This window comes from Aedes albopictus, chromosome 3, assembly GCF_035046485.1.
Source record: "Aedes albopictus strain Foshan chromosome 3, AalbF5, whole genome shotgun sequence".
Lineage (NCBI taxonomy): Eukaryota > Metazoa > Arthropoda > Insecta > Diptera > Culicidae > Aedes > Aedes albopictus.
Genome location: NC_085138.1, coordinates 141,032,011 through 141,044,881, shown reverse-complemented (window position 1 = coordinate 141,044,881; position 12,871 = coordinate 141,032,011). Strand labels below are relative to the sequence as shown.

Here is a 12,871-nt window from a genome sequence, read left to right as displayed (position 1 = left end):
TGTAAATAGTAAAAAAGTGAAATCCATTGGTTGACAAAAATGACAATCCAAAATTGAATATTTGTGGGAATATAACAAAGTTTATTTCAGCTCGTCAGAAATTTTCAGCAGAGATTCCTTCAGATATTTTCAGGGATTTCCTTAACACGTTTATTGGGAGCCTATAGAATGTTGATTATTTTTCAAACATTTTCTCAGAGAATTTCTTTTCGTTTGGGGATTTTTTTTTAATTATCGTACAAATATTTACTAAGGTTCTCATGATTCTATGACTTTTTTTCACATGTAGGGTTCACTCCACTGGAGTTTTCCGAAAAATTAGGCGATTCTGATTTTTTTTCCAATTTTGTTTTGTTTATATGTGTATGAACCCTGTGAAAAAAATCATTGAATTCTGAGAAGCTTGGTACCAATTTGCACGATAATATTTTTATTTTTTTTTTCTATTTTTGTGTATTTTAACTAAAGCTAATTCTACACTACGATAATAAAAAGCCCCTTTGGCCACTTTTTCCACAAAAAGTTTCTGCAGGAATTTTTACAAGTATTTTCAAATTTTTTTCAGTAATTCCTTGAGCATTTACTTTAGCTAGGAATGCACCCAGTACTTCATGTAATAATTCATCCTAGCACGAATACCTCTACAAGCGATAATAATTCCAATGATTCCTTCTAAGGATTTTTATAGAATTTCTTTAGAAAAAATCTTGCAGGTTTATATCAATGAATTAAAAAAAATCATATTTGTTTAGAAAAAAAAAGCAATCAAAACAAAACACATGGCTAAGCTTTAAGAACATAACCAATTGATGATATTCCAGGATTTTCTAAAGGAATTTGAAGAGGAATTTCTAAAGGAGCTGTTAGAGAAATAAGAAAATTGGAAAATTTTCCGGAAGAAGAGGAACTTGAAAATATCTCATATACAAATTTCTAAAGGAGCTGGGATAGTCGTTTTTAAAGAACTTTGTAGATTAATTGTTGTAAAAGCTCTCGGAAAAAAATCCTGAAAGAACCTTTCTTAAAGTAAATTTTAAAAATATTTTAGCAGGAATTCCTGAAAAAAGGCTTACCTGCAGGGATTTCAGCTAATATATGTGCGAAAACTTCTAAAGATATTCATGAATTAACACTGCAGAATGTTTTAGAGTTAATTCTGGGAGAATTTTGATAAAAACTTGTTGGCGACACAGCCCCACTTTTGGCAACCTTGCCAACAGATAGTCAAATGGAGTGAGACAACACGTAGAATTAGAGATAAGAGAATGTCAAAACTTGATGAAGAACAAAAGCATCTAGATAGCAACACGATAATAGTGACCTCATGTGAAGTGCAGATGAAATATTTAGATAATTAATTATCATCTCATTGAAACTATTTAAAACTAATAAGAATTTAGTTTGCGTCGCATCTATATATATTGAACTTAGCCGTAGAAGAACGATTTCAGGTTCATTAGTGGGTGAATTGTTTGATCTGCTATGCTGAGACGTGATCATTACTTTGTAGGTTATATAATGAATATGTTGTACTTACTGAATTCTTAAAGATACTATGTTCCCAAAGCAGCCCAAGAACCTATTCTAATTGAATATTAATGTAAAGCTTCTGATACTGTGAATTGAAATAAGGTATGGTTTAGCCCCACAGTACTTTATTTGATACTAATCGATCTCTCCAAATTTTTCGTAGACGAAGTATTTAGCTGCGAAACACATTTGTTCGTGGAATCCTGTCAACTTACGACCAAACCGAATTTGTAAGATGAATTAAGTTACTAAAAATATGTTTAAACTAACAGAGAAATATATTTCAGCTAAAAGCATCACGCTAAAAAGAAACGGTAGTTTTGTGATTCCCGAACAAAACTCATAAAATAATTTCTGCAGGAACTTTATGCACAATTCTTGGAATAATTTCTACAGAATCTGTTCTGGGATATCCACTATAACTCTTGGAGCAATTGCTAAAGGAACCTCCGAATTAATTTTCGAAATAAACTTAGATTTTATACCTTTTATTTCCTTACTTAAGTGTTCATTTTTTTACAAATACGCGTATTATGCTAGTCGTCTGTTAAAGATACCCGACTAGAAAGTTCTAACAATAATATAACATAATCATAACAAACCATGATTATTATAACTCACTAGCTGAACCCGGCAAACTTTGTCTTGCCTACTGCGTTTTTTTGACGTTTCATGTTTCTAGCCAAGACCAAGTCCCCGGTCAAAATGTATGGAAAATCGATTTTCAAAAACTCTCAATTTTTTCATGTTTCTTGCCCCATAAACCTTCCTTGGGTGAAAATTAACAGAACAAAACTAGGACGACCAAAATCGGACCTCTCGTTTGCAAGCTATGCGCGGTCCCACGTATGCCACTGCATTTTTATATATATAGATTGTGATATAATAGTGTTCAACATCTTTGGTGTTTTTGAAATACTATAAGTCAAACATATCACATTATGTTATAAATGTTGTTTGACAAGTCATTGTAATATAATTTAGTTTTGATTCTTCGCCATTTGGACAATAATGTTACAAAATGTATTACATTTTGATAGAAACTAGAAACCCTGAAGCTAACATTCATATCACATTCTGTTATAATTTTGATCCTATTATAACAAAATAGGTTATTACCTTGTTTAGACCTGTGTACTTTTTTTTACATTTTTAGTTATTTTATCATCATCCTGAATCTAGTTTATAACACAATAAGTTATTGAAAAATATTATAACATCATAAAACAATATGATATTGGCCGATAAAATAGCATTGAATGATAACTAATTGACAACAAAATCAGTTAACAATCAGCTGAATTTTTCATGTAGATATCATGAATAACACTATGTAGATTTTGTATAACACTATTAGTTGAGGGGGTTGAAAGCAAAGGCGTGTGAGTGACAAAAAACTACTTTCGAGTAAATGACGTTTAAAGTTTTCCACCAATTTTTCATCCCACACAAAATGTATGGAGTTTTAAAAACAACCCAATTTTCTACGATTTATTGTAATTTTTCTAATCATCGTAAAAATAATCTTAAAAAAGTTCCTGAAAGCTTAAAACCTGAAGATTTTTTCGATATGCTCATCTCAAAATCGACAAAATGGTCCCTTACACCCCTTTGATTCTGGGTCCCTCAGTTATCAACTTGAACTCAATGATAACTTTACATCTTATCATTTTAGTATTCGAGAAGTAAATCTAAGTTATCATTTTTATCAGATTGGTTTCGACTGGAGTTGCTGTGCTAAGAGAGTGTTTCGGCTTTGACAGTCAACAAACTTGTATCGATTACTTTTTAATCTTTGCCGACGTTTCGGTTTTAGGAGTGAACGTTCTTCAGGGCTCGATTTTCAAATCAACAAGTTAAAATATTGATTTGTTAATTATAAAATGTCGGGTTTAAAAGGGTTGGTCTTCCTCCACTGGGGCATCGATCTGGATGATTTAGCCTCTGCTTACGGTCAGGGAAGTTTGATGCTGCAGGGGTTTTTTCACTACAACTGTGCTTGGCATTGTTTGCTACGCAAGGTTCCTAGTATTGCGCCACATCATCTGTATTTTTATCAAAATTTTTCTAAGCGCAAACACTAAAGCCTGTATCCACAATAATCGGGACACAAAAGTATGGCTGTAGCTCTGCAATGAATCAGTAAAATTGACCAAATAATTGACTGAGAACTCTTTGGTGTATGTTTATCATTTGTGCCAAATTTCATCAAAATCGATGCATTACTTGTAACTGTAGATGAAAAACAAACAGACGTGGTTTTAAGCATTTTGTACAATCATGACCAATTTTCATTCGCATAATAGATGGTTCTTTTAAGCTACAGTTCAAAGTTCTATGATGATAATTATGAAATTTCGTTAGCAGTTATAATACTTATAGATACACTTTCTTGCAAGATTTCGTCAACTTTGATCAATTGGTTTGAAAGCTACTGCTGTTGATAGGTGTGAGTGTTAGGGAAATTTTTTCGTGTTTTTCATGTGCGATGTTTGCCTATTCATAACTTTTGAATATCTCTGCTAATTTTCATGAAATTTTGACAGAAGGTAGTTGATTATATGTATATTTTGCCTGCAAAATTGTAAAATTTTTGGTATAGCACTTTCAATAGTACAATCAAAACAATGAAGAGTGCTGACTAATTGCTTTCGGAGGGGCTAAAATCACGTTCAGTCCCAATACATGTTTCGACTATAAAATTGTTGATAGTGCATTGATTTTTTTGAAATTTTGCCTATGCAACAAATGTAGATTGAGATGTTTGTATTCAAAATTTCAGCCATTTCCATTGCAAAATTCAAAAGTTACAGCGCTGACAAGTAAAACTAGGGGCTGTACAAAATTCATTGGCGCACATTCTACTCTTTCATTGCTACAACAAAAAGTACTACTCCGATTCACATGAAATTTTGTAGGTGAAATGAACACATACTAAGATGTTATTAGGCCAAATTTGAGCAATTTTAATGTACATATTGCAGAGTTATAGCTGTTTTTATGTGTCCCGATTATTGCGGATACAGGCTTTAATGTTCTTCCTTTCGTTCTTTGACACCAAAATGGAATTTCTTACCGTTTAAGAGATATAGCCGAAAAACCAACGGCCAGTCGCTATATTTTCATAGGAAGCCATCTACAACAGCGGCAGTTCACTTGTTACAACATATTCGCTTTGCAACGAGAAAATGGCATACGCTATTTGCAATGTCACTTTGACACTAACGTGCATTGGAGTGCACTGACTGCACATATACGGTACTTGAGTGCCTTTTAAATACATTAAATAGTCATGTTTTATAAAGATCTGGTTTTTTTTTTGCTAGGTTTCTAGCTGCACTCTGAATAGAGTTGAAACCTCTACACTAGAGCCGAAGATAGAAAAGAGTACGTAATCTTCCAGAAGCAGTTTGCCAGCCGTACGCGGAAAATTATATCCATTAAGACACTGTTGCAACTGACTCAGAAAGATACGGTAGAAGATTGTTAAGTTTTCAATTGGTCAGTCAGTCAGGATTTGCCTATGTAGTGTTATGGTCACACGGTTTGTGTTTGTCTCCTTGTTTGATTTTGTGGTATGGTTAAATATGTTTTTCTCCTCGTTAAGTCAGTTGTCGTATGTTGTTTTTTTTTCATCGAATCAATCGAACCTCCTCTCCTCCTCTTTGTGGCGTAACGTCCTCACTGGGACAAAGCCTGCTCCTCAGCTTAGTGTTCTATGAGCACTTCCACAGTTTTTAACTGAGAGCTTCCTCTGCCAATGACCATTTTGCATGTGTATATCGTGTGGCAGGCACGAAGATACTCTATGCCCAATGAAGTCAAGGAAATTTCCTTTACGAAATTGCGTTTACCGTCTCGGCTATATGGGCCCTTAATCGAACCCTGTATGTTAAAATATAGTCGATCCTGTGTCAAATTGTTTTCTTGATTTCGCTAATCGTTTTCTACTTGTGTTCATCTCTTGTGTCCTTAAATTGTCATCGGTCCAAAATCCACAGAAACATGTAACTGAACTTCTGAACATCTAAGTTGGTCAGTTGATTGCAATCAAATTTTAAAATAATAAAGATTTCATGTCAACTTTCATCCCGCTACAAATACTATTAAAAAATATTCAAATTCGTTCAATTGTCCTATCGGTCCTACCTAGATGAACCATGTCATTTTCTCAAGCGTAGCCTAGAAATGTCAACCTAGTCATACACAAGTAACGTTGTTCAGTTAATATAAAGCAGTCAGTTTTTGTCCAAAATGTCACGTCAAACGCATTGACGTCAACAATGCGTTTAAGTGTTCGCACGTTAGCTTTGAATCTATCAGCACAATTAAGTGCTGCAAATCTCCTACCCTCTATTGATTCTTCGGTCGATGTTTATTGCTTTATTTAAAGAAAATATGACCAACTAACATTGTAAAAATTCGAAAAAGCGTCTATGACATAAATGAATTACTATGTAATAAAAATCAACCAAGAAACGTGGGAAATAGAGCCCAAACAACATTTTGAAGTCAGATGGCTGTAAAAGGTTCCAAAACCTGTCACAAATCCTATAATGCTTTTATTAGAATTTGTAACGATCATCAAAACCTTCTCAAATCCAACCGACTTGGAACTCTTGCTTGGAAATAGACTCTACTGAGCCCCGGCGGTTCCTCCTGTTTATCGAGCATGTCTGATGCATATGATCAGCCATACTCCATCTGCAGTAGCCGGTTCGTGATGAACCGTTGGAGGCGCATTAAAGTGTTAAAAAGGTGATATATTTCACTAAAGAACACTACATTACAATAATCAAAATGAAGCTCCTTCATTTTAATACCGGCAACCCCTGCGAACTTGGCCAGGGTGTTTTATAAAGATCCGGTTTCTAACAAAAATGTGTTTCAAATAACGGGTTAACAACGAGCAAATGCCACCGTTGAGCATGAGGTTACTTATGGCACTCAAACCCTATATCTTTTCCATTTGAATTCAAGAAAATAAAGACTAAATATTTACGAAAAATGGTCACTACACAGAAAAATTTCTGAAAATTATACCCGACGGAAAAAAATTAACATGCGAAATTCTATATCATTTAGCTTCATTTACAATTTCAATTTTACATCAAATAAGGCTGATACAAATTTAATTTTGACTTTTTGTGCCCCCCCCCCTTCAAAAATGTTTGGCTGGATTTTGCATTTTGAGGGGGCAGAAAAAATTTTTTTTATCAAAATATCGGGTCTTGCTGAAAATTCCTTTACAAATCCGATAAGTTTAAAATATTTTTCAGAATAAATGCTTTATTATTTTTATCCCCCCCCCCCCTTGACCAGCCAGAGCATGGTGGGACAAAAAGTGAAATAAAAATTTGTAACGGACTAATTTCTAATATGGAAAGTTGAACGCAAGCTTCATACTAAGAGCAAGCTGTAAATTTATAAACTAATGGAAATGTTTGCGAAACGACGAGGTCCTTTTTTTATTTAACCCATAACATTTTTAGCTGTATCTATTCTATAAATAAAAATGGAATGGTGTTTGTATGTCACGAATAGGCTCGGGAACGGGTCAACAGATCGACATGATTCTTTTAACTGTGCTTCGACGTGTTCGTACAAAGAAATAATGAGGAAAAGTGACCGGGAAGGCAAGAAAAACGGGAAAATGTCAAACCACCACAGCTTGGCAATACAACGTTTCTCGGGACAGATAGTAGATATTAAAAATGCTTATTTGTGTAGTATTTTTTGAATATAATTCTTTAACTTCGTTCAGAAAAAAAAGAAAGCATTCTAGAAATTTTCAAAAGATATAATTGAGGATCCAATACTGATCAATGGAAATATATCCATATCTATCCGTGACCTCTAGCACTGGTGAAATTTTCATTGAAACCGGAGACCCTTCGGCCCAAACCTGCTCGGTATTAAAAAAAATTCCTCATAGGACGAAAACTTAAAACGGCTGGCGCAAAAATGTAGTTTCTCCGATCGAGCTGAAATTTTGCACAGTTGATATGGGGCCATAATGAAACTCGAAAAAGTGTACAGGAGTAAAACTTCTTTTTCTTTCCGCCCTCTAGGGTGAAATGAAACGGTACAAAACTTATTTCACACAATCAAAGGGGCTCGACGGAACGAAAATTTAAAAAAATAAAATAAAAGAAAATTGGGAGCGAAATTACTAAATACTAAAAATTGAAATCAATCAACAGTATTAGGAGATCATGACATTGTGTCTGTGATCTTTGCAAACTTGAAATAATCCTAAGTCAAAATATATTTAGATATCGTACCACGATCCTAGAGTTCCTTAAGAAACTCTTGGAAGAGTTTCTACGCAAATTCCTGCATAAATTCTAGGAAGATTCCTGAAGGAAATCCTGAAGCAACTCCTCCAGAAAATTCTCATGGGAAGTCTCTCGCTTCCATTTCAAATGGCTCATGTTGTATTCTCTTGATTTCGCTTAGTTATTGAATTTTTTAAGTTGTTGCTGGATCTAGCATCTATATTGAGTAGAGGTTAATAAAAAACCTTCAATTAGTCTACCCTAGTATTTGGAGGTTAATGAATTGTAATAAATTAATGTAAATCCTCAAAAAAAAAAAAAAATAAATATCCTAGACCGCTGAATATGTTTGTGTATGATAAATCTTAACTTGCAAAAGATCCCTTCCTCTAAAACGGTGGCATATTTTCAATAGCTCCTTCATTTAAATTAAATGATTCATTGAAATATTTTAATTACAGAACTAGGTGCATAGTCCATATGTTTTAAAACATTTCCACCTTGATTTATTTTTTTTTTTTTTTACTTGAAATAAACAGTCGGTAATACCCCATCACATCTACTCACTTGCAATAGTACAGCCTCCCGTCCTTGGCCGTGTGGGCCGTCCAGCCTTCCTTCAAAGTTTCCTGCACCGATTCCAGATACCGGCTGACATCCTGAATCGGCGGCGTAGAGGACGCACTGGACGACGAGGTCAGCGACGAAGGCTGCTGCTGGCTGCTGGCGAGAAGATTCACCGGAAGTTGAACCTGCTGAACTGATGTGGTCGTCGTTGGCGTCGCCGTTGCCGTCGCTGTTGATGGCAGTTGCAGCGAGGGTGGTTGCTGCTGTTGCTGCTGCTGGGATTGCTGGTCAGCACTGAGCGTCGCAGGCTCAGGCTGTAGAAGCATCGTTGCTCACTCAATGGCAACGTGGTGTGAAATCTGCAAACAGGGGAAAACGGAAAGTTGACTGAGATTAGACGACGTTTTTTGTTTGAAAGGAATGTGGAAGAAAAAGGAAGATTTGTCAAGATGTTTTGTTACAAACCAGGGTAGTTCGAATAAGGACGAAATGTGAACAAGAAACTTCCAAATGTAGTGCACAGTGATCGAGAAAGTAATATATAGTAAAATCATATTAGACTACAACATAACGACATTTCTAACTCATGTATCTACTTTCTGACCCACTGTAGAGTGACACAGAGAATCCCCCAATGTACAAACCAAATTATGCAAATTCTCTTACACAGGGCACCGTCGTAGTAGTTTGTAGCCGGAAGAAATATCTTTTGTATCTTTCGCTATTCTTTTTTTTTGTCAGAGCTCTATCGCAGTTCCCAACTGCCCTTGTCCACCGGAGCTGTATTTCCACCGAGCAACGTCTTAGCCTCAGATTCGGTGCCCCATTATTGTGGTGTGCGGTTAAGTATAATCGGATATAAAAGACCAAAAACTGTCTCAAAAACTCTTCTAGCAAATAGCGACCGGCAGTAAGACCGTTCACAGGAACCAGCATGCGGGGAGTCAAAATGTCTTACACTATACACTGAGGACGACAGCCCATAAAGAGGTATGACGCCGCACAGTATCCTTTAACGACCGGCGCTACACCCCCGGGTGTCATCGTCGTTTCCGTTGATGGCCCCATGCCACTGGGGGCATGTTGGACAAGCCCTTTTCTATTTACCTCTGGACTGAAATCTCCTAGTGGACTGTTGTGTCTGCTAGCAAAAGCAAGAGCTCCGACGAAGTGCATAAAAAATTCATTCAGCTGAGCGAAACTTCACAGACATGGTGCACCGCAACAAACTGGGAAAAGATTTCGTGTAGTCTTGGGATTTTTTTGTGTCGGATAGAAAAATAAATTCATTGGCGTTGCTAGAGCGTAAGGAGCTTTAATGTGTAATAAATGAATTTTCTATCACTGCTGATATACCTTGGTACCTTTGAAATTCTAAATTCTCTGAAATTCTCCATACAAATTTTTGAGACATTTTTTAAAATGCGTCCACACAAAATCCTGAAGGATTATAAATATAATCTAGAATACTCAAATGGGCGGAATTTCTGCGAAGCTTTTTGAAAAATTGTTGAAATTTTGAGAAAACCACTGGCGGGGAAAACCATTATAGGAGCTGTGCTGTCATGGTAAAATCAGAACTGTTTACTCACGGTTTCCGAATTTCAGCGCCCCCTATACGGTTACTCCCCCAAGAAAATCCAACATTTCAGTTTTTCTGTGAGAACTTTACTCTAATTTGTATAAGAATTTTTTTAGGGATTTTTTCAAGAATTTCTAGAAACGTTTTTTTTTCAAAATGCCATTCCATGATCATTTTTTTTTTCAAACATTCAGATATTCTTTCAGAAATTTCTATAAGGTTTTCCTTTAAAAATCCAGAAATATTTCCAGAATCTTTTCATAAATTGTTGCCTAAATTTTTGTGGGGATTTTATCGGGGCATTTAACTGTCAATTTCTCTAGAAATTCTCAAGATATTTTTCTGGAAATTCCAGAAGGACCCATCCAGGAGTTTCTCCAATAGTTCCTCCAGGTTATGCTTTGGATTTTTTCAGAGCATTTTTTTTTCATGAAATTCTTCAGATTTTTTTTCCAAAGATTCTCTTAACAATTGCTGCAAAAATAACTCCAGAATCTATTCATTAGCATTTTTCAAAAATTTTTTATGAGTACTGCAGTTTCCTCCAGGAATTACAAGGGATAGACAAAACGATCGGGACAGGCAAAAATTTCACTTTTCAAAAATGGTGAAAGAGCTGTAACTTTTTGAAAAGTGCATGGAAAATTTCAAATTTTTCTGGAAGTTTTTCAACTAGTTGTGCATCATTCGATCACGATCAATTTTCTGACTATACATGTCAATGGTTGCTCCTCCGTGATTGATCTGAACTGGTACCAGTTGCACTGTGATCCAACTGAATAAGGGGCTGGGACTTTCCACTTATTCTCAAAGTGCAATTTTAGCAGCTCATGCATATTTGATCAATAACGGCGCCGGCCAAGTCCTTATAGTCAGCTGGGAAGGGAAAGGAATGTTAGAGTGTACTGGTTGTTGCTACTAGAGACCGAGAGCACTCTGCGTCCCCACAACGCAGCACGGACTGGGGTATTTGTTAGACGGAAAGGATGGGAGATCTGGGAGTCACCGTTGGGTCGGTGATGCGATCCATTGATATGGTTATTTATAGTATTCGTGATAGATTGTGTGGTGAATAAAGTGAGTAAGGTCAAGCGGCACAGTACGCTTTGGTTGCATAACTTATAGGCGTTATATACACTGTGCTGTGAGTGGAAGTTGGAAGGGAGGGAAACGACTTTTTTCAATTCGTTTCTGGCTCTAGCGATGGCTATGAACATATGAATAATTGAATCATTGAATATACATGAGTTGTATATGTAGAGAAGAGAGAGCGAGAGAAAGTGGATAGAAAGATACAAAGTAGGATGAAAAGGACGGGCCAGGGATTGAACCCATGACCTTCTGCATACGAATCAGAAGCGGTAGCCACTAGACCACCAAGCCCGTCTTTCTTCAACTAGTTGTGCATCATTGGTCAAAATTTGGGAAAGATCGGGCCATTCTACATGAAGTTAGAAAGATTCTAGAAAAAGTCATAATTATCCGATAGCCCATTTTGAACAGTTATATCTCCGGATTCAATAAACCGAATGTAATGAAATTTGGAACGTTTGTGACTCATATAATGAGCTTTCAAAAAAAAGTTGACTAAACTTGAAATCTATATAAAAAAAATGGAATGGTGTTTGTACGTCACGAATAGGCTCGGGAACGGGTCAACAGATCGACATGATTAGTAAATGTGCCTGGGAAGGCAAGAATAACGGGAAAATCAGAATTTCCATTTTGAGGGGCATTTCTTCATGGAACTGGATGTCAAAAAACAGAGTAGACAGGCAGTACGACGTTTGCCGGGACTTCTAATTATAAATAAGAAAAAAAGTAACAGCGATTTCATTTGTTTCATGATTTTTATAGAAAATTGGTCTAATTTCAATATGCTTCCCATTTCTTTTTTAATTTATGGCGGGGCATTTTTTTACTTTCTGTCAAAACATTTTTATCTTGAAGTCAATTAGAGGGAATTCAAATAAACTATAATTACCATCTCGAATTTTGAAGATATGTTGAAATTTTCGATAATTTGGGGTTACATCAGAAAAATAACCTAATCGCTAAAAATTGTCTTCCAAGTTAACAATTTTAGGTTATGTCAAAAGTTTTTGAAATCTAATTATATAAGTCATAAACGCTCAGAATTTCATTGCTTTTGGTTCATTGAATCCGGAGATATAACAATTCCAATTTGGCTATCGGATAATTATGACTTTTTCTAGAATCGTTTCAACTTCATGTAGAATAGCCCGATCTTTCCCAAATTTTGACCATTGATACACAACTAGTTGATTAACTTCTAGTAATAAATTTAGATTTTTTAATGCATTTTTCAAAAAGTTATTACGTTTCCACCATTTTTTGAAAAGTGAAATTTTACCTGTCCCGATTATTTTGTCTATCCCCTGTATTTCAAATATTCCTTAAAAAATGATTGTTTTTTCAGAATTTCCTTAGGAAATTCCTTGAAATTGTTTTTTTTTGAGATTTTTTTTTCAGAAGTTTCAGCAAAAGTTCTGCCAGGGATTTCTTCAGAAAATGCTCCAGAGATCCGTCATAAATTTGTTGAGGGATTTTCCTGAATCCATCCAGAAATGATGCAACCCTTACTTTTTCAGCGAATCAGAAGGTATCTTAAAGTGTATTCACGTACTTTCCTAGGTATAATTTTAGGCATTCTTGCTAGAATTGATCAGGAATTCTTAAAAAAATGTCATAATTTCTTCTCGGAGTTTTCAAATATATTTCCAGGAGTTTTCAAGGATTTTGTTAAACAAACTACTAGGTATTTTTTTAAAAGAATTCTTCTCTAATTTAAGAATAACTTCTGAAAATTTTCAGGAGTAATATCTGAACAATTTCTGCTGGGATCTATAAAGGCATCTCAGGTTTTATATCTGATAGAACTGCATGAGCATTA

At 35.4% G+C, this 12,871-nt stretch overlaps 1 protein-coding gene across 3 annotated transcripts in view; it reads right to left on the bottom strand.

The window, feature by feature from the left end:
- LOC109408473 (uncharacterized) overlaps window positions 1–12,871 on the bottom strand; it is an 810,302-nt gene that overhangs the window by 470,041 nt on the left and 327,390 nt on the right. For all 3 annotated transcript variants that reach the window (XM_062861101.1, XM_062861099.1, XM_062861100.1), the window contains one exon: window positions 8,376–8,734. In XM_062861101.1, coding sequence (XP_062717085.1) covers window positions 8,376–8,701 — 326 coding nt within the window. In that variant the 5' untranslated portion in view covers window positions 8,702–8,734. The remainder of the gene's footprint in view (window positions 1–8,375; window positions 8,735–12,871) is intronic.